Here is a 22,395-nt window from a genome sequence, read left to right on the forward strand (position 1 = left end):
TCACATGGGACAAAGCACGAGGGGACTGGAGCAGCTGTGGTCAGCAAGGAGGGATGATTGTACAAAGAGGAGGGTGAGGAGCCAGCTGTAAGGCTGCGTCTCCCTGGGACAGCGTAGTAAGGAGGAGCTTTGCTGGGGCGTGGGGAGCCAGGGCAACCGGCACATCCACAGGAGAGTCAGCTCTTACTCGATCGTTTCTAATAACAGTTGATGCCTTAAGAAGCACAGTTGGCTGGGGGCGTGCAGGACAGTGTAGTGAATCCTCACTGGGTTTGTGGGATCCTTCTGTCCACTCCTCCAAGCCTGCCTTTCTCTTTCACTTTGGGGTCTGTCTGTGCAGCTCTGAGCTCCCCTGGCTGCCTGCCTTTGCATACACTCCCAAAGGGACCTTTCGTGCTCTCTGCTCACCTCACTACAGCATATCGTCTCAGTTCACTGCTTAACTCGTCCCTTGGTTCCCATGACAAGCTGTCCCCTGTTCTCAGGCTGCGCCTTGTGTCTTGAGAAGGTCCTCCCTCCCAGCATTTTTAACTGTGTAGTCGTCTTTTTCTTCCTCCTCTCAGACTTGGAGACTAGACCTGGCGTGAAAGAATTGGACCCACAGGAGGACAACTTGGGAGGCAGGCCATCCATTGCAGTGACTGCAGAAGGACCTACGAGAAATGGTACCCAGGGTTGCACCTATGAAGGAGCAGGAACACAGGGTCACTGGGTGGGGTGGTCACGTGGGAGCCCAGTGACCTATCTAGAGTGTTTGGACATGTACCAAGCGTTAGCCTCTGAATGTTGTGAATCTACGAAATTGGTGCACCAACACCCTATGCATGTCCCAACAAGATGGGAGGTAGAGAAAGGAGAGAGGACACACCCGTTTACCATGAGTGGGAAACACTCAGGCACTTCAAGCCTCAATCCTCCCTCCAAACACTCTGCAGAGAAGCCCTACGGGTGCCGGGACTGCAGCATGGCTTTCAGTTACCACTCGTCCCTGAAGGAGCACCAACATATCCACACCAGGAAGAAGCCTTTCTCATGCACCACGTGTGGTAAGCAGTTCACCCTGCGGTCTTCCCTCACCACCCACCAGCGCCTGCACACTGGGGAGAAGCCGTACGTGTGCTTGGACTGTGGCAAGGCCTTTACGCGGAAGAGGAGCCTCATCGTGCATCAGAGGACACACACCGGGGAGAAGCCTTACACGTGCAGGTACTGCGGCAAGGCCTTCACCCGGAACGTGTACCTCATCATACACCAGAGGACACACACTGGGGAGAAGCCGTATGTGTGCCAGGACTGTGGCAAGGCCTTCACCCAGCACAGGAGCCTCATTGTGCATCAGAGGACACACACTGGGGAGAATCCGTACACATGTGGGGAATGCGGCAAGGCCTTCAGCCAGAAGGCACACGTCATGCAGCACCAGAGGACACACACCGGAGAAAAGCCGTACAAATGTGTGGAGTGCGGAAAGGCCTTCAGCCAGAAGGCCAACATCGTCCGGCACCAGAGGACACACACCAGGGAGAAGCTTTATACGTGCAAGGACTGTGGAATGGCCTTCAGGCTAAACAGAAAACTCATTGAGCATCAGAGGACGCACGCCTGGGTGAAGCCCTATTTCTGTCGGGACTGCGGCATGGCCTTCAGTCAGAATGATTACCTCATCGCACACCAAAAGACGCACATCGGGGAGAAGCCTTACGTATGCTGGGACTGTGGCAAGGCCTTCAGGCAGAAAAGGAGCCTTATTGACCACCTGAGGACACACACTGGGGAGAAGCCGTACACGTGTGGGGACTGCGGCAAGGCCTTCAGCCGGCAGGAGTGCCTGAAAGCTCACCAGAAGATACACAGCGAGGAGAAGCTGTATGCATGTGGGGAATGTGGCAAGGCCTTTAAACATAAAGGGTACCTCACCGTACACCTGAGGACGCACACTGGGGTGAAGCCATACGTGTGTAGTACCTGTGGCAAGGCCTTCAGCCGGAACAGGAGCCTCGTCATGCATCAGAGGATACACACAGGGGAGAAACCGTACTCTTGTGCGGACTGCGGGAAGGCCTTCCGCCGGAATGATCACCTCATTATGCATCAGAGGACGCACGTGGCCAAGGAGCTGTATACCGTGGCCAGCGCAGCAAGGCCTTTAGGCAACACTTCTCGCTCAGTATGCACTGGCGAGTGCACGCCAGGAAAAAGCCCCACACATGTGGCCAGTGCAGCAAGGCCTTCAGGCTAAAATTCTCACTCAGGGAGCACCTGCACCTACCTGCACAGTGGGGCGAAGCCTTACAACTGCAGCCAGTGTGGCAAGTTCTTTAGCTTCAGCTTCTATCTCAGGAAGCACCAGCGCCTGCACACTGGGGAGTAGCCCTACCACTGCTCCATCGGCCAGAAGCATCAGAGCAGGATGCACACATAGCCGAGGAGCGGGAAATCTCAGAATCCACACCCAAGTGGCAGGTCCTGAGTCCATGGGTCAGTACTAGACTTGACATTGGAGCCCACAAGTAGGGTACCGGAGAAGTCCTACCCAGAAGGGTCATCGAGGCACTGGGGACAGGCCGTACCATGCTCACTTTTGCTTTTGTAGCATCTGCAGGGCCATGTGGAAAGCAGGCCCCTACAGGTCCTGTATCGGAGTGTGACCTGGGGCACTGTGTCTCCTCACTGAGCTGGAGAAAGCTGACCTGTGAGCTTGGACAATGCATTTAGTACCTCTAGGGCTCCCATCTCTTCAGTAGAAAAGTGGAGAAGTCGGAGTAGAAAGGAAGAGGGGTAGATAGTCTGCATGGGGACATTGTCACTTTGTCACACAAGACTGGGTTTTGTCCAGAGATCGGGATGTCACTGTCTGTGTGTTTCCTCCTTTTCCCCACACAGGGCCCCTAGTTTCCCTGCAACACCAGCTGGAAGGCCCCAAGCTCATGAGCTGTAGAAGTTAGCAGTTGGTTCACGAGGAGGAAAAAAATTTTTTTTCAGGATTAGGAAGTACCAGTACTGGCTTCAGATACCAAAGTTTATCACAGTGGCCTGCTAAATTTTTTTTAAATAAAACTTTGAATTAAGTGAGACCAGTGGTATTTTGAACAGTCATCAGGTGCAAAAGACGCAGGGACCAGTTTCCTGTCCAAATGAGTGTCAGTGCTTTGGGGGAGGGAGCGCCAATAGGACACCCAAACCTAAGGAACCTAGCAAGCCCACCCCGGGCCACCTGTGCCTGGTGGCCCTGGATTCCTGGCTTGGCAATGGTCGCACCATGTCTCATGCCTATTAGCAGAAGAGTTTTCTTTGGGGTTTGCTGGTCTTCCATGATGATGAAGAAATATTTTCAGGAAATGACATCTGCCCACAGCACACATAGTCCCCCCAGCAGCATGAAGGAGGCACGCTCGGAGTGGCAACAATGGCATCACCTAAGGATCCTTAGCAGATTGGCTACGTATATTCACTCTATCTGGGTAAGAACTGGTGAGGAAGAGCTGAAGATGCCCATAATATAAGATGCTCTGAGATACAGCATTAAATGAAAGACCAATGGACAATAGTATCTGCATTCTCCTTTGTGTTTTACTTTTTGGGGGAAGAAATACAACTTCATAGAAATTTACTGCATTTTATCATACAAAAGCCTAAGACCAGCAGGACAGTAGAAAAGTAGAAAGCTTACATTTTCAGTATTGTATTGCCTTTAAAATGGCATTTTATTTTCTTATGGGCAAAAATGTATGAGATTTACTGTCTTTTTTTTTAATCCTCACCTGAGGATATGTTTATTAATTTGAGAGAAAGGGAGAGAGAGATTGCTATGAGAAATGCATTTTGACATTTTTATTCACCCAGCAAATCATCCTTGTGATGCAGACACGTTCAATTAGCCCAGGAAGTTTTTCTTTCATTTTCTTTTGCCCATCCCCCACTCCCCAGTGACCAACCACTATGATTTATTTGGCCTATTCTAGAATTTTATATGTATGGAATCATATGCCATGTACTCTTTTTATCTTACTTCGTACACTTGGCTTTTTTTTTTTTTGAGGTTATGTCATCTGTGTGTATCCGTGGTGCTCTCTTTTTTTCTTTATTTTTATTTCTAAATCCTATCCGAGGATATGTTTATTGATTTGGAAAAAGTGTGTGAGAAACATCAATCGGTTGCCTCCCATAGAGGCTAAAACATGTGATCAAACCCACAATCTCTTGGTGCGCAGGGTGACACTCCAGTCAACCATGTCACCCAGTGAGGGCTATAGATGACTCCTTATTGCTGAGTAACATTCTACATCATGGAGAGTCCACGGTATATTTAGCCATTCACTGGATGGTAAACATATGGGTCGTGTCCAGTTGTGGACATCTTTCTGCAGACACAGTCTGACCTTTCTGTTGAGAATAGTTGGGTCATACATAGGAACATATTTAACTTTTTTAGAAACTGCCAAACTTTTTCCTGAAGTTGTGTCATTTTTTTGTCTCCACCAGTGCACTCTGGGAATTTCATTGCTCCGTGTGCTTGTCAGAACTGAACATGCTCAGTCTCTCATGGAGCCGTTCTCGTGGGTGTGCAGTCTTACCCGCCTCCAGCTTGCAGCTGGTACTGAGAACCTTTGCAGGTGCTTATTCGCCTGCCGCTGGTGTATTCTATTCAGCAAAGTGTCTGGTTCAAGTCTTTTGCCGTTTTTTTTTTAAACTGGGATGTTTGCTTCCCTATTAATTTTTCAAAGTTCTGTACATATTCTTTTGTTGTTAATTTTTGCTCTAAGTTCGTTATCAGATAGATATTTGGCAACTGCTTCTCCCATTCTGTGGGTATTCTTTTTCTTGATGTTATCATTTGGAATGCAAACGTTTTTAATGTTGATGGGGTACAGTTTATTTATTTTATTGTTCTTTGTGCTTTAGATGTTATATCTGAGGAACCATTGCATAACCAAAGGCCACAAAGATTCACGCCTGTTTATAAGTTTTAGAATTTTAGCTATTCATTATTCAGGGAGACCAATGTCATTTTAAACACTCTGGGTGCAAAAGGTAGAGGAACAGGTTGTCCTGTCAAACTGAGTGTGAACGCTTGTGTGGGGGAAGGAGGTCGGAATACCCCCACAGGAACCCCAGCAACCCAGCCAGCCAGCCCCAGGCCACCTGCCTCTCCCAGCCCTGCATTCCTGGCTTGGGAATGGTCAGACCAGAAGGCAGGACCCAGGCCCTCGGCAGCAGAGATCATGCAAGGGCACCTCTTGCAGAAACCCAGCCCTGTGGACCCCCGCCCCCCCCCCCCCCCCCAGAGCTGTTACTAGAGAAAAATCCTCTCACATCACAGGCTGTCCCTCCCACCCCACTGGCTGGAACTCTTGTAAAAACAGAATACCTTCAGCCAGAAGGGGGTAAATCCAATCTATGGCTGTATGCTTCACACACAGCCACACTCATGGTGTACTTAAGGTTTCATTTTTGATGATAGCAATCTATTACCACTATTAAATAACAGTATAAGGGCCCTGGCTGGTGTAGCTCAGTGGATTGAGTGCGGGCCTGCTGAAACAAAAGATCGAGGTTCGATTCCCAGTCAGGGCATGTGCCTGGGTTGCAGGCCAGTTCCTAGCAGGGGACACATGAGAGGCAACCATACATTGATATTTCTCTCCCTCTCTTTCTCCTTCCCTTCCCCTCTAAAGAAAGATAAATAAAATCTTTAAAAAAAGTAAATAACAATATAAGAATGTTGCTCTTAACAATAAAATAATACATAAAGGATTTTTAGGAGATTTTGTTTATTTTTAGAAGGAGGGGAAGGGAGGGAGAAATGGAGAGTAACATCAATGTTCACATTGTACAACCAAGGATACACTAATTAGTTATCTCTTGCACATCCCCAACTGGGAACCTGGCCTGCAACCCAGACACGTGCCCTGACTAGAAATTGAACCGGCGAACTTCTGGTTTGCAGGCTGGCATGGCGTTCAATCCACTGAGCCACACCGGCCAGGGCAAACATTAAAAAAAATTTTTTTTTAAGATCTTATTTATTTTTAGACAGAGGTGAAGAGAGGAGAGAAACAGCCAGCACACATCAATTGATTGTCCTTCACAGGCCCCCAACTGGAAACCCATCGGGCCACAAGCTGGTGCTTAATCCACTGAGCCATATCAGCCAGGGTGCCATGCTGTATTCTTATAAAAAGAGTAATATCCTTTGACTCCTCCCTACATAAAAACCAAAACTTTGCCAATAACTCATATACCCCTACATAGAACTACAATTTTCCCCAAGCCAAGGACACCATCATGAATTCACAAACATGAATTCTTGCATGTTTGTCTTGATTTTCATTTTGGGGGGGTACATTTTTTTCCCCCACAGAAATGTGTTTGAAACTCCGTGTTAATTTCAGTCAGGTTGTACCCAGGCCCTGCTACCCTAAAAGACAAAGCTGCCTGTTAAAAATGACTGCAGTATTTGCCCTTATCTGCTTTCATCCCACACTCCCCTCGGCCCAAAGAGCTTTGTTTCCAGACAATAGCAGGGATCCATCCAGGCAGATCTGTTCTTTGAAGCAGAGGTAGGGAGAGCTCTGTGTTCTGCCTAGATCAGGCACAGCTCCAGCGGTCTGACTCATCAGGGACAGGTTTCCCAATGATGTTCCGCACAACGGCCTGGTCTATGGGAAAAGGGTTCAGAACCACAGACAACTCAGCTGGCCAGTCTCCATAACTTGAACAGGTCTATATGAAAGAACGGTTCAGCCCTGTCCTGGTAGCTCACTTAGACGGAGCATCCCCTTGTGCACCAAAAGGTGGACTGCAATAGATCAATGTTGCTTTCTCACATCAATTTCTCTCTTCCTTCCTCTCTCACCAAAATCAATGAGCATATCTTTGGTTGAGGAGGAGAAAAGGAAGAAAAAACATCATTAATCACAACCTAAGGTGGCTGCAGTTTTCCTTTTGATGGTCACCGCGACATTCAGCAAATGCTTTTGCACTTGGGTTGTAGTTATTGGGTGTAAGAATGCCCCAGCTTGGAGACCTCTTTCCCACCCCAACTCCTTCCCTTTCCTCTGCTGTGACCTCCCTTGTCTGTACTAATGTCTTCATGTGGAGAGTAGCTTGATTGCCAGGAATAAATGATTTCCTACATCTTAATGATAGATAGCCAGGCAGGACCACTGAGAGGAGGCAAGGGCAGGAATGGGAGGGGCCACCTGAGGAAATCTCCATCTTTCCTGGGCCAAGGTTAGGCTGCAGGAAGGGTGGAATTGCCTTTGGTATCTGAGCACCTGCTTGAAAGGTGAAGCATCCTATCCTGGAGGCAGATACCCTGCCTGGGGCAAGAGGGCAGCAGAAGGAACTTAAGTATTGCACTGAGTAGGCAAAATTCTAGCAAGATGAATGGATAGGGGGGAAAAATCTAAACTCTCTTGGTACCTGATTGGGGAGGGGACCATGGGAAGCTGAGCATGTGCACCATATAGGTCAGAATGGCAGAAGGGGAGAGGTGCTGGACCAAAGACTAGCTGTCAGTCTAGCCAGGGGAGAGAAAGAGATTGGTCATGGGTGAACCACCCCCTCTTCAGTGCGGAAGTTTGCAAAGTTCGTTAGCCATTCAGACCATCCATCCTACACCGGAAACTAACATAAACCTAGGGACCCGAGGGGGATGCTCTCTTGCCCACCTGGAGAACTTACTAGCGGATGAGTTTTAAAGGAACCTTGTGAACAGGGAAGCAGTCTAGCCAACTTCAGCCCCAGCGGTTTCCACAAGGGAGCCTGAATCAGGATAGTAGCCAGGAGCAAGCTGAGCCGCCTAGGTGACTGCTCAGCGGCACCCGCAGTTCCTCAAAGACTATACTTTTTTTTTCTAGTATATTTTATTGATTATGCCATTACAGTTGTCCCATCCCCCCCCTTCATTGCCCTCCACCCTGCACACCTCCTCCCCAAAAGACTATACTTTCAATGGGAGCAGGAACTCTGGAGTTCTCCTCGTTCTTCCGGAGAGAATGAGTTTTGAGACAAGAGTTTGCCGTTCTCCCCGACCCTGAAGCATCTGAATGAAAAACTCCTTGCCCTTCTCACCCGCCTCTGACTCTAGAGCTTGCCTATTGGGGACGACTGGCAGCGGGACCCACACTTTGTTTCCGTAAGAATAATATGCCCAGAACAGGGACTAGCACATAATGGGAAAGGCTGATACTTTCTGGTTACGATCCTTTACTTTCTTTTCTCTGCACGTTTTAAAACTTTGTGCAAGTCCCCGCAACTATCAGAACCCCGTGCCTCAACACAGGATGTCTGCCAAGAGGCTACAGCATCTTTTCCGACCTCCATCCATGTCCCGCCTTTTCAGCAATTTTCCTCCCCCTCCCTCCTCTCCAGCTCCCTCTGCTCCCCATCCGCAACCCCACCGCCCTGCACCCGTGGCTTCCTCTCTCCCCACACCCTGGGCATCCATTTCCTGGGCTCACCCCGCACTTCCCACCTCAGGGTCCCCCTCTCGCTCCCCTCTCCACTGTGTCACCTTCCTCCTCATAACCCACTAACCCCACCTTCTTGACCGAGGTGCCTCGGGGGCTTCTGGGACGTGGAACGTAGCTAGCCCGCCTGTCCGGTTAAAGTCCAGTTCAAGTCAGGTCTGCAGGGCCAGCTCGAAGCGGAGGCGGGAGCAGAAAACACAGCAGCGCGCAGGGTTCTGGGAAGTGTAGTCCGCCCCTCCGCGCAGGCACAGTACGACCCTGAGGCTTGGCGGAAGCCGATCACTTTCCTCAAAGTGTAGAGTCCAGAATCTGGCTGCGGACGAGTCTGGAGCGGAAGGAGGCAGCCTGCTGGTCCGGGGATGGGGCTTGTTACTCGGGAGGGGGTGCGGATCGGGGCCTGTTCCTGTGGGTGAAGGTGATGCCCGTGGCTGTGTTTGAGTGTTTGTTGGGCTGAGAAACCCGGCTCTTCACTGCGAATGTGTCTCCGCGCTTGTCACCGCGTATGTCCGGGTGGCCTCCTGTGTCTCCCCTTTGATTGTGGGTAGGTCGGCTGCCTGTATCGGTTTCTGCGGGATACCTCAGGGTGCACGGCTGTGTGTGTGTCTGCCTTTGTTTCCCTCCGCGGTGTCAGCAAGGACGCCATCCAGGTGTCCACCTGTGTCTGGTCTCTTCCTCTGCACCTGTCTGTGTGTCTGGTGCGAGTGTGTCTGTGCGTGTGAGGGTCTGTCTCTCCTGTTCAGGCCTTCCCCTGTCTGTGTGCACCTGCACCTCTGTCTCTGGGCATTGCTGACATGTGCGAGTGGGTGCGTCCGGGGTGCCCCCCATCCCTCCAGAGCGTGGGAAAGCCAGCGCTCCTGGACAGGCAGGCCTGGCGGAGCTGGTCCCGGGAGGGTAGGACATGTGTGATAGCATGGAGTGGGGCTAAGGAACAAGGTCAGAGACCCTACCTTATGCTGACCAGGGTGGATTTGTTAAGGCAGGGCATGTTGAGTGCTCAGGGTATCGTTCTGGGCATTTCATAGGCCTGCCAGTAACTCTGAGGTAAGGACTCTCGCCAAGCCCATTTTGCAGATGGGGAAACTGAGGCTCAGAGACTGTAAGTGACTCACCCAGCTGGACACCCAGGCATCTGGGTTGCAAAACCCCCACACTAACCACTCCACAGATCACAAATCCTTGTTTCCCTTAGAAACATTGGACGGCAGGAAATGCCAGAAAGCTTGGACAGGGGAGCAGGAGTAGCTGCCACATCTGGCTCTGCAGACACAGATCGGAGGCCACGCTGGGTTCAGAGGTCACCAGTCCTGTGCACATGCCACTTCCAGGACCACTGTGCCTTCATGGCCTCCTTTTAAATAAAGTAAAAAATTAAAGTTGTGATTGCATTGCTGAAAGGGTAAAAAAAAGTCTAGGGTAGATTAGATTCATGTTTTCTCTTATAACGTTAAAAGAAATGATGATATTTTCAAGATCCTGTAGGGGTGTCGGGACCAGGGCCCACTGTGCTTCCTGGGTAAATTGGCTCTGGGGGGCTTCATTGTCCTTCAATAGGAGCCTGTGTTGTTGCCCTCAAGGTGCAAGGATTGGAGTTAGAAACCACAAGTCCAGAAGGAATACATTGGTAAAAATTAAATTCTGTTAAAAAAATCATGAAATCACTGCACCCAAGGGCATAACTCCTGCTTCTGGGAGGCAAACATGGAATTTCAGCCTGGATGCCCAGCATCTATCCACCCATCTAGTATTGGTTGGTTGGTTGGAGTTTATTTCTAGGAACAGTGCTACAATAAACATCATTTATATTTTTATTGATTTGAGAGAGAGAGGAGCATTGATCAGATTCCTCCCACTTATACTCCGACCTGGGGTCAGGGGATGAAACCTGCAACCCAGACCCAGTCCACGACCAGGGATCGACCCTGACCTTTTGTGTTCAGGACGATGCTCCCACCAATGCAGTCACACAGCTCCATGCTCCCTCATGTGACTGATCTGTGAGCCTCACAGTAACCCCAGGAGATCTGGAGGAGACCTGGAGGATTGTTTTGGTGTTGGGGTGTGTTCTCAGCATGGGGCAGGCAGTTGGACCTGTGTGGGGGCAGAGAGACCTGTTCTTCTCTCCAGGCTATGGGACTGACTGTGTGCGACTGCATGTGTGTTGGTGGAGCGTCAGCGTGTGTGTGTGTGTGTGTGTGTGTGTGTGCCAGGTGCACCAAGCACATGGACCCTGATGTACTCAGCCCAATCCTAATCCCACCCTTATCTTCTTGTGGGCATGACTTGCCTTTTGGGCCTCAGTTTCCTCATCTCTAAAATGGGGTGAGTGGAAATAGCCCCCACCTTGTAGGATGTCATGAAGATTAAATCAGGAACTTTTGTCCAGAGCCTTGGACGACATAGGCCCCCCCAGTGTGATCACTATTAACGTGTGTGTGTCCCTGTCTGCCTGTCTCCTAGGTGGCGTATCTGTTTGTCCTGTCTGCACTGTGGGGCGGGCCTTCACCTGATCTCTCAGGGTGCCTTTCTCTTTCTCCCCCTGCACACAGCCTGCTCTGCCCCTGGTCACCATGGGCACTGGAAGGATGGCCACCCAGCCGCTGACCACGAAGGCCCTGGTGAGTCATGTCACCGTGTCCCACCGCCTTCCTTAGGGTCAGGCTTCTGGGCAGGATGACCGTTTGCCCTGCCAAATGCCCTCGGGGCCCATACCCCTGTCTGGGTCTCATGGGGTTGTGTCCACCCTGAGCTGGGAGAGCACTGTCCCGACACTGTTGATTTTCTACTGCAGGGGACAGAATGGCTCAGGAGTGAGCTGTCCTACCTGGGGGCTCTCAGGAGACACCAGTGAGCACCTGGGAAGTGGTGGCTTAAACACAGTCAGTGAAGTGTGACAGAGGCCCTGGGCAGGACGTGCTGAATGAGGGACCTTCAGAAGTGGGCAGACAGCACTGAATGCCCAGGGGACTGGAGGGGGCTGGGAGGAGGACGCCTGTGGTGAGGGACCCGTGAATGCCCCTGGTTGTGGACGTGATGTTTTACAGTGTTTCAGTGGGCGGCTATGTGTGGTATTTTTCTCTAAATTTCCTTCTGTGGGAAAAATACATCATAGTAAAAGCATAGAGAGGCAGCTCAGTCGGTTAGAGAATCAACTTGATGTGACAAGGTTGTGCGTTCTTGGTCAGGGCACTTACAGGAAGCAACAAATTCTGCAATAAGTGGAACACCATCTCTCTCTCGCTCCTCTCAAATTAATACTTTTAAAAACATTTAATTAATATATTTTTAGAGGGAGTGGAAGGGAGAAAGAGAGGTAGAGAAATATCAGTGTGTGAGAGAAACATCGATGTGTTGCCTCTCAGCCTGCAACCCAGGCATGTGCCCTGACTGGCGATCAAACGGGCAACCCTTCGGTTCACAGGCCAGTGCTCAATCCACTGAGCCACACCAGCCAGGGCACAAATCAACAAACTTATATTCTTACGTATGTATGTATCTGTATATATGTTTGGAGGGAAATCTTTTTTGTTTTATATCATCACCAGAGGATATGTTCACTGAACTGCAAGGAGAGAGCTAGAGAGCCACAGAGATTGTGAGAGAGAAACATCCATCTGTAGCCTCCCACGCGCGCCCCAGCCCCAGATCAAACCCACAACCTTTTGGTGTGGGAGACAGCACTCCAACCCACTAAGCCACCCAGCCACGGCTGCGCATAAATCTTTGCCCTGCATTTTGTTTGATATTTTTTAAAATTTCTTTTTAATTGGGGAAGGGGAGGAACTGTGTAAAGATTTTATTTTTTTAATTTTAATTAGAGATTTTATTTATCTTTACAGGGGAAGGGAAGGAGAGAGGGAGAGAAATATTAATGTATGGTTGCCTCTCATGCATCCCCTGCTGGGAACTGGCCTGCAACCCAGGCATGTGCCCTGACTGGGAATCAAACAGCAATTGTTTGGTTCCCAGGCCTGTGCTCAATCCACTGAGCTACACCAGCCAAGGCAGATTTAATTTTTTTAGAGAGACGGGAAGGGTTAGAGAAATAGAAGGACAGAAACAATGTTGTGGGAGACAAACGTGGCTGGGTTGCCTCTTGCATGACCCCAAATGGGGACCTGAACCCCAAACCAGATGTGTGCCCCGACTGGGAATGGAACAGGAGACCTTATGGTTTGCAGACCAGCGCCCAATCCACTGAATCCCATTAGCCAGGTCTTTATGATTTCTTTGCGGGTGATTCCTTACAGAGGAACGTTGGTGTGGGTATTTTTAAGGCCTGGAAGAGTCTTCACATTTCTGGGTCGGGACCATTTATTCTCCTACCAGGTGCAGCAGGGGCTGCCACTGTTTCACATTGGTGTTTGTTAGGTGCTTATTCTGCTCAATGACTATAAATAACAAGTGGCATAAACTATACATATGATAGGCGATAACAGATGTCACGTGACCTCTTTCTGAGTAGCATCATTTGTGATATTAGTGAGGTTCCATCTTTAGAAGATGTTTACTTGCCATTTATGCAGGAGGGCAAAGTGTTTATCCTGTGTGTTGCTGGCCCTAAGGAATCTTAATATTCTTAAAGGTTTTAATTTTTTTAAAGTTTATTTATTTTTAGAGAGAAGGGAAGAGAGGGAGAGAAATTTTGATGTTTGAGAGAAACATTGACTGATTTCCTCCCATATGCGCCCCAGTACGGGACCGCACCCTCAGTCTTTGGTTGTACAGATACTGCTCCAACTACCTGAGCTACCTGGCCAGAGCTGGACATTTCTTATCAATGGAATCATACATATGGTTTTTGTATCTGTCTGCTTTCCCTGAGCATCATGTTTTTAATGTTCCTCTCTGTTGCAGCAGGCATCCTTTTTCATGGCTGTATGCTATTCCACTGAACAGGTAGACCCTGTGTGTATGGATTTATCAGGTGTACATTTGGGTTGTTTCCACTTTATGGTTGTTATTGGTAATACTGCTATGAACATTTCATGTGTAGATTTTTGTTTGAACCTCTCATTTCTCTTGAGTATATGAGAGGAAACTAAGATCCTTTCATAACTGTATTTAACCATTTAGAGAACGATCCGGTTTTCCATCACAGCTGCACCACGATGTCTCCACTGTTACTGTCTCTGTGATGGTTGCCCTGGTTTCCTCCTTCAGCAACATTGTACAGGATTCCCAACGGTTGTCATTTATGTGGTTGGAATTTGGAGGTTCAGCTGTTTTTCAAGTCTCTTTTAGTGTAATTACTTTCTCATTTTTCCAAAAATGGAATCTTGCCTGGCTTGTTGGCTCAGTTGGTTGTAGCATTGTCCTGCACACTGAAATGTTGTGAAATGGATCCCCGGTCAGGGCACATGCATGAGGCCAACGGGTCGATGTCTCTCTCTCTCTCTGACACAACCTTTCTCTCACTCTAAAGTCAATAAAGATATCTTTCAGTGAGAAATAAAAGGAAAAAATGGAGCCTGATTTCAGCTCTTTGGAAGTGGGTAAGTTTTTTTCTGTGGCAAAGTGGTTTGTGCCATTAGACAAGAATCCAAAATAGTTGGAGCCTGGAAATGAAGGACCTCAGTTATGTGCCTGCAGAGCACTCTGAAGGCTTTGGCGCACTCAAAGGGAAGCCCCATTTCTAGGAGAATCTCCCGAGCCTTCTGACGAGGGGCCCTGTGTCTCACCTCCACACCCTTATGTTCCGTGTGGGCTCCCAGATGCCCAGGATCTTCTCTGGTTGTCAGCTCATCCAGCCGGAGCTCAGTGCATGGAGCCTGCTCAGTAAAAATTTCATTAAGTGAATTAATTCAGGCTGGGAGACTTGGAGTATCAGTTATATTTAAAAATTAAAATGATGCCCTGGCTGGTGCGGCTCAGTGGATTGAGTGCCTGCCTGCCAGCCAAAGGGTCACCAGTTTGATTCCCAGTCAGGGCACATGCCTGGGCTGTGGGCTGGGGCCCCAGCGGGGGTCACTCCAGGGGCAACCACACATTCATTTCTCTCCCTCTTTCTCCCTGCCTTCCCCTCTCTAAAAATAAAAATAAATATAAATAAATTGATCTAAAATTTTTTTTAAGAAATTAAAATGATTCCCAGCAGGGGACGCACTAGAGGCAACCATACATTGATGTTTCTCTCCCTCTCTCCTTCCCCTCTAAAGACAAATAAATAAATAAATATTTAAAAAAAAAAGAAATTAAAATGAAATAAGAACCAAAAAATGGAAAAAAAGAAATAAGTACAATAATAAAGGGGGCAGGAGGAAAGTGGGAGGTGGTGGATGGGCACATGGCCTCACTGGTCATTTCCAAGGTGTGTACTTATTGGGTTGGCCAAAATGTTCCCTACGTTTTTTTCATAAAGTAAAAGACGTTTTTCGTTTTCAGCAGTAACTGTTGATTTGGATATTTTGGCATCAGCATTCTCAGGACTCTGCTGTGTAGTCCTCAGGTCTTGACTCACCTGCCCCCATTTAGAATCTCCCTCCATGTACCCAAGCACAGACCACGGCTTCTAATTTCCCGGACACCCTCCAGCACTGCTGCTGCTCAGGGCTCCTGTCACGATGGTATTGCCGGTTGTGGGTCTTTTTCGGGTGTTTTTATTTGACAGGTGTGAGGTGCTATCTCACTGAGGTTTTAATTTGCAACTCTCTGATGATGAATGACGTTGAGTATTTTTTCATGTTTGTTGGCCCTCTGTATGTTGTCTTTGGAGAATTGTGTATTCAGGCCCTTCGCCCTTTGTTTACTTGGGTTGTTTGTCTCCCTGGTGAACAGCCCCATAGTTTATTTGTTCCTCCAAGGACCATCCAGTGACTTAGGCACCAAGGACACTGAATGGTCAGCCCCTTCAGAGCTCTGCACCTTGTTGACATGTCAAGTACATCCTGTGTGCCTTCCTGATCCTCTCAGCCTTTCTGGCGGCGTCTCCTGACCTCTGTGAGTGAGTGGTGTGCGCTTCCTCTTACAGGGGTCGGTGACATTCAGGGATGTGATCGTGGACTTCACCCAGGAGGAGTGGCAGCAGCTGCAGCCTGCGCAGAAGGACCTGTACAGGGACGTGATGATGGAGACCTACTGGAACCTGGTCTCGCTGGGTAAGGGGGCAGCTTCACTGAGTTACTCACCATGCGCCTGTCACTTCAGGATGACACAGAAATAGAGAAGGTGGACACATGTGACAATAGAATATTCAAATTTCTCAAAGTAAAAATAAAGCTGATAGGTGATAAAATGGGGAAGAGTATTTACTGCCTGTATAACATTGAGAGGCTTATAAATATATAAATCGCTCCTTGGAATAAATGAGAAAAGGACCAAATGAAAATAGATGATCCAGCTTATGAACATGCAGTTCACAGATGCAGAAATTCACAGGTTTACACTTTACAAAAGATTTGTACACCTTACTAATAGTCAAGGAAATACGGTTGAGTCACAGAAATACAATTCTTGCCCATGAGGTACACACAGATGAAAAAGAATGTGAGATGAGGCCAGGTGTGGCTCAGTTGGTCGCAGCTTCACCCTGTGCATCAAAAGTTGTGGGTTTGATTTCCTGTCAAGATACATACTTAGGTTGTGAGTTTGCCCTCCAGGCGGGGCACATCTGTTAGGTAACTGATTGATGTTTCTGTCTGTCTCTCTCCCCCCCGCATCTTCCTGCCCACTTCCCTTCTTCCTCTCTAGGCGAGGCATAAAAAAAAGTAAGAGCATCTTGTATTTTGAGGGTGCAGGGAAAGGGACTCTTCATTTTAGGAGCATAAAGTTGTGACGACAGTGCGGTGTCATTAATCAAATTTCAAATGCTGTTGCCTCTGGTCCTCAGGGTACTGGGAAAGTGTTGGAGGGTTTGCTCTGACTCCTGAGCTCTTCTCTCGGAGTGGACAGTGGGTTGCAGAGAGTGGGGGAGGCTGCTGCATTGTGGCCATGATGGTGCATCGGTCTGGTCCAGTTCAAGGTGTCCTCTTGTGTGACGGCATCTGTTAACAGTCAGGGCGGTGGGAGGGAAGGGGTGAGCCAAGGATGACTAGTGAATCTTTTTTTTAAAGATGTTATTTATTCATTCATTTATTCATGTATTTATTTTTAGACAGAGGGGAAGGGAGGGAGAGAGAGAAACATCAATGTGTGGTTGCCTCTCGTACACCCCCAACTGGGGACCCGGCCTGCTACCTAGGCATGTGCTCTGATTGGGAATCATATCAGCGACCCTTTGGTTCCCAGGCCAGCACTCAATCCACTGAGCCACACCAGCCAGGGCTGAATCATTTTTAAAATTTATTATAAATATATTTCTGGCCCTGGCTGGTGTAGCTCAGTGGATTGAGCACGGGCCTGCAAACCAAAAGATCGCGGTTCGATTTCCAGTCAGGGCACATGCCTAGGTTGCAGGCCAGTTCCTGTAAAGATAAATAAATAAAAAAAAATTTTTTTTAAATGTTTAAAAATAAAATTTATTTATTTATTTATTTTCTTAATGGTTGAAAACACACATAACATAAAATTAACTATTTAACTATTTTGTTTCTGACTGTTTAACTATATTGACATGTACAGTTCCATGGCATGGAATACCTTCACATTATTGTTTAACCATCACCACCATCCATTTCCAGAATTCTTAATCATCACCAACTAACCATCTGTCACCTCTGACGAGCAGATCCCCGTCCCCGTCCCCGAGCCCTGGTACCCATGTCCTACTACTCTCTCTCAATTTGATGGTTGTAGTTGTTGCCTCCTGTGAGTGGAATCATATGATATCGGTCATGTCCAAAACACTACTGGACGCTTAGCTTGCTTTGCTAAGTCTTTTTGATAGAACTCTTTTTCTTTTTATTATTTGGGACTGGCGGTTCCGAAAGCACAAGTCTCTCATCCGATGTGTTAGGTTGTGATATCTGAGAGGGGCACCCTGTAGGCCGTGGATTATTCCTCAGCAGAGCTCGGGGCGGGGGGGGGGGGGTACAGACAGGGACATGCATTTAGGAGATGTCAGCATGGAGAAGGGACTGAAATTTGGACTCCCAGTACTCAGGGGGTGGGTCTCTAGCTCAGGGTTTATGGGCCAGAGAGGGGGCTTAAAGGGCCATCAGACAAGGGCCATTGGAGCCTGGAAATGAAGGACCTCAGTCATGTGCCTGCAGAGCACTCTGAAGGCTTTGGTGCACTCAAAGGGAAGCCCCATTTCTAGGAGAATCTCCCGAGCCTTCTGACGAGGGGCCCTGTGTCTCATCTCTACACCCTTATGTTCCGTGTGGGCCCCCAGACGCCCAGGATCTTCTCAGGTTGTCAGCTCATCCAGCTGGAGCTCAGTGCATGGAGCCTGCTCAGTAAAAATTTCATTAAGTGAGTTGATTCAGGCTGGGAGACTCTGAGTGTCAGTTATATTTAAAAATTAAAATGATGCCCTGGCTGGTGTGGCTCAGTGGATTGAGTGCCTGCCTGCCAGCCAAAGGGTCACCAGTTTCATTCCCAGTCAGGGCACAGGCCTGGGCTGTGGGCTGGGGCCCCAGTAGGGGGCGCACCAGGGGTAGCCACACATTCGTTTCTCCCCCTCTTTCTCCCTGCCTGCAAAGGAGACAGCTGCTTACTATTGCCACTTTCTTGTTACCTCCTGTGAAGGAGGGCTCTGTGTGGCAGGGTCTTCCCTTATTTTGTTAAAGATTTTATTTATTTCCTTTTAGAGAGAGGGGAAGGGAGGGAGAAAGGGAGAGAAACATCCATGTGTGAGAGACATGTGGATCAGTTGCCTATCACAGCCCCCGACTAGGGACCTGGCCTGCAATCCAGGCATGTGCCCTGACTGGGAATTGAATCAGCGACCTTTCGGTTCACAGTCTGGTGCTCAGTCCACTGAGCCACACCAGCCAGGGAAGGTTCTTTGCTTTTTTAGTGAGATTTTTGTGTAAGATCTCACAGTTTTTGGAATTTGGAAGGAACCCTGATGTCCATGTGCAGAGTCCAGAACACAGGACAGCCCCCTAGGCTTGGAAAAGAGATGAGGAATTCACAGGACACATCGTGAGGGGACTGGAGCAGCTGTGGTCAACAAGGAGGGACGAGTGTGCAAAGAGGAGAGCGAGGGACCAGCAGCCAGGGCTGGGCCACCCCTGGACAACGTAGGAAGGCAGGAGCTTGGCTGGGGAGTGGGCAGACAGAGGACAACGAGAAGCCACATATGAGTCAGTTCTTACTTTATCATTTCTAATTAAGTCAATGCTTTGAGAAGCACAGTTGGATGGGGACATGCAGGACGAGGCCCGGAAGCCAACGGCCGGTGCAATGAACCCTCACTGCGCTTGTGGGGTCCTTTGATCTGTTCCTCTGGGCCCACCTTCCTCTTTCTCTTCAGGGTCTGTCCGCCCAGCTCTGAGCTCCCCTGGCAGCCTTTCCACCCACTCCCAAGGGGACCCTTCTCTCTCTGCTCACCTCACTGCAGTTCACTGTCTCAGCTCACTGCTTCCCATCTCCCTTGGTTCCCAGAGCAGGCTGTCCCCTGCTCTCAGGCTGTGCCTTGTCATGTCTTCAGAAGGTCCTCCCTCCCAGCTTTGTTAACTCCACGTGTGTCCTCATCTCTTTCCCCCTCCCCTCAGATTTGGAGACTAGACCTGAAAGGAAAGAATCAGACCCACAGGAGGACAACTGGAAAGGCAGACCATCCACTACGGTGGTTGCAGAAGGAGCCACAAGGAATGGTGCCTGGGGTTGCGTCTGGGAAGGAGCAGCGGGGACACAGGGTGACTGGATAGGGTGGCGACAGGGGAGCCCGTGTACCTGTTGGGGGTGTTTGGACATGTCTCAGGCATTAGCCCCTGAATGTTGTGGATTTAAGGCATTCGACCAAAGCCCCATGCCAGCCCCAATGAGATCGGAAGGACTGAGAGGAGCAGGGACGCACCTGTTCACCATGTGTAGGAAGGACTCGGGTACTTCAAGCCTCGGTCCTCCCTCCAAACTCCATGCAGAGAAGCCCTATGAGTGCGGACAGTGTGGCAAGGCTTTCAGCTATAAGTCGTCCCTGAGCGAGCACCAACGAATCCACACTGGGGAGAAGCCTTTCTCATGCGCCACGTGCGGTAAGCAGTTCACCCTGCGGTCTTCCCTCACCACCCACCAGCGCCTGCACACCGGGGAGAAGCCGTACGTGTGTGGTGCCTGCAGCAAGGCCTTCAGCCAGAAGGCTCACCTCATGCAGCACCAGAGGACGCACACCGGGGAGAGTCCGTACACATGTGGGGACTGTGGCAAGGCCTTCAGCCAGAAGGCGCACGTCATACAGCACCAGAGGACACACACTGGAGAGAAGCCGTATGCATGCGGGGCCTGTGGAAAGGTGTTTAGCCAGAAAGGGAACATCATCCGGCACCAGAGGACGCACACTGGAGAGAAGCCGTATGTGTGCAAGGACTGTGGAATGGCCTTCAGGCTGAACAGGAAACTCATTGAGCATCAGAGTACGCACACTGGGGTGAAGCCCTATTTCTGTTGGGACTGCGGCATGGCCTTCAGTCGCAATGATTACCTCATCGCACACCAAAGGACGCACACCGGGGAGAAGCCTTACGTGTGCGGAGACTGTGGCAAGGCCTTCATGCACAACAGGAGCCTTATTGCCCACCAGAGGACGCACACCGGGGAGAAACCATATGCGTGCAGGGACTGCGGCAAGGCCTTCAGCCGGCAGGAGTGCCTGAAAGCTCACCAGAGGACACACACCGGGGAGAAGCTGTATGCGTGCAGAGATTGTGGCAAGGCCTTCAGACATAAGGGGAACCTCAGCCTGCACCAGAGGACTCATACAGGGGTGAAGGCGTATGTGTGCAGCACCTGCGGCAAGGCGTTCAGCCGCAACAGGAGCCTCGTTGTCCACCAGAGGATGCACACTGGGGAGAAGCCGTACGCATGCACAGACTGTGAAAAGGCCTTCAGTCGGAGTGAGCACCTCATGGTGCATCAGCGGACACACACGGGCGAGAAGCCGTATATGTGTGGCCAGTGCGGCAAGGACTTCACGCAGAACTACTCTCTCAGGGAGCACCAGCGCGTGCACACCGGGGAGAAGCCCTACACGTGTGACCAGTGTGGCAAGGCCTTCAGGCAAAACTCCTCACTCAGGGAGCACCAGCATGTGCACACCAGGGAGAAGCCCTATGCGTGTGACCAGTGTGGCAAGGCCTTCAGGCAGAATTCGTCGCTCAGGGACCACAGGCGCGTGCACTCCGGTGAGAAGCCCTACAACTGCAGCCAGTGCGGCAAGTTCTTCAGCCTCAAATCCTCTCTCAGGAAGCACCAGCGTGTTCACACGGGGGAGTAGCCCTACCAGTGCTCCATCAGCTAGAAGCCCCGGAGGAGGATGCACACGTAGGGGAAAGGCAGGAGATCTCAGTATCCACACTCGACTGGCTGGTCTTGAGCCCACGAGTCAGTACCAGGCTTGACACAGTATGCAAGAGAAGTCCTGCCCAGGCGAGTCACAGAAAATGTGGGCTCTGGGGACAGGCCACACCATGCTCACCATTTGATCCTACTGCATCTGCAGGGCCCTGTGGAATGCAAGCCCCCCAGCAGGTCTAGTATCTGGGAGCATGGCCAGGGGCACTGTGGCTCCAGACGGAGCTGGAGTAAACCGTCCCATGAGCTTGGACATGCGTTTAGTCTCTGTGTCTTCACCTCAACAGAAAAAGGAGGAGCGGGAGGAGGAAAGAACAGGGGGAGGTGAGCTTCCTGGGGAATCTGCCAGTTCGTCACTCGCGCCTGAATCTAAATGGATCAGGTCGTGCCCATCTCTGTGTTTGTTCGTTTGCCTCACACACGGCCCCTAGTTTCCCTGCAACACCGAGTGGAAGCCCCAAGCTCATGAGCTGTAGAAGTTAGCAGGTGGGTCCGGAGGAGAAATGAGTATTTTTTACAGGATGAGGAAATAACACTAGTCACCTCAGATACCACTTTCTCATGGTAGTCTGTTACAAAAATTATTTTTAAACTAAATTAAGTGAGAGTAATGTCATTTAAAACAATCATCTGGTGCAAAAGATGCAGGGACCAGTGTCCTGTTCAAATGAGTGTCAGCACTTGGGGGGAGGGAAATACCCCACAGGACCCCCCAGAAGCCAGGAAACCTACCAAAGGCCACTACCCCTCGCATCCCTGGATTCCTGGCTTGGGAATGGTCACACAATTTCTTATACTAGTTATCAGAACAGGTTTGCCTGGGGTTTGCCAGTCTCCCATGACCAGAGAAATATTAGCAGAAAATTACATCTGTCCATCCATACCACATACACCCCGCCGTCACTAGCACCAGGGGACTTGAAGGATTTCCCATCTCCTTCATCATGGATGCTCATTTCCCCAGTAAACATTCCCCATGGCGTGAAATTTCATCAGGGGAATTTTTCTTTGGTGCAACTTTCTTTATAAAGCTGTGTAGAAGAAAGGGAATGTGTCCTCGCAGGTGGTCACCTGTTTTCCAGAGGGGCTGAGAGGTGACAAGAAGTGAAGAAGGACGGTGAGAGTGAAGTTGGCCTTTTTCCTCTGTTGAATGCCATGTAGCACAGGGACATTCATGTGACAGTGACTGCTGTGACTGATGGGGGTATAGGGGGTTTTGGGTCAAGAAAGAGGCTGAGTTTTGTTTTTTTTTCTGAGTAGTGAGGGGAGAGGCTGTTAGAAGAAATAAGAAAGTGGATGCCTAGTACGTGACCTAGAATTTCTGCATCCTCTGGTAAGCAGGAATCTCAAGAGACAAGAGGCTTCAGGTGAACAGCCAGTCACTCGAGTATCCGAGCACCTCCTCCCTGCCAGGCACTGTTGCAGGCGCTGGGAGTCCAGCAGTGAGCGAACCCAGCCTGTTGTCTCACGGAGCCCCCGCTGCTCATTTCTGAGCCACATCAGAGGTGACGAGGTAGAAAGTGAAGGG

At 49.7% G+C, this 22,395-nt stretch overlaps 2 protein-coding genes across 2 annotated transcripts in view; both read left to right on the forward strand.

Annotated features, from left to right (window-relative positions):
• LOC119053135 (zinc finger protein 585A-like) overlaps positions 1-5,266 on the forward strand; it is a 29,087-nt gene extending 23,821 nt beyond the window's left edge. Inside the window, exon 9 of the mRNA XM_053672061.1 lies at positions 564-5,266. Coding sequence (XP_053528036.1) covers positions 564-2,239 — 1,676 coding nt within the window. The 3' untranslated portion in view covers positions 2,240-5,266. The remainder of the gene's footprint in view (positions 1-563) is intronic.
• Positions 5,267-8,783: 3,517 nt separating this feature from the next.
• Positions 8,784-22,395, forward strand: part of LOC119053143 (zinc finger protein 84-like) — a 28,104-nt gene continuing 14,492 nt past the window's right edge. Inside the window, exons 1-4 of the mRNA XM_053672048.1 lie at positions 8,784-9,015; positions 11,021-11,089; positions 15,442-15,568; positions 19,070-20,649. Of these exons, the coding sequence (XP_053528023.1) occupies positions 11,042-11,089; positions 15,442-15,568; positions 19,070-20,649 (1,755 nt within the window). The 5' untranslated portion in view covers positions 8,784-9,015; positions 11,021-11,041. The remainder of the gene's footprint in view (positions 9,016-11,020; positions 11,090-15,441; positions 15,569-19,069; positions 20,650-22,395) is intronic.

Source organism: Artibeus jamaicensis, unplaced genomic scaffold, assembly GCF_021234435.1.
Source record: "Artibeus jamaicensis isolate MK-2021 breed Jamaican fruit bat unplaced genomic scaffold, CSHL_Jam_final contig_723, whole genome shotgun sequence".
NCBI classification, from domain to species: Eukaryota; Metazoa; Chordata; class Mammalia; order Chiroptera; family Phyllostomidae; genus Artibeus; species Artibeus jamaicensis.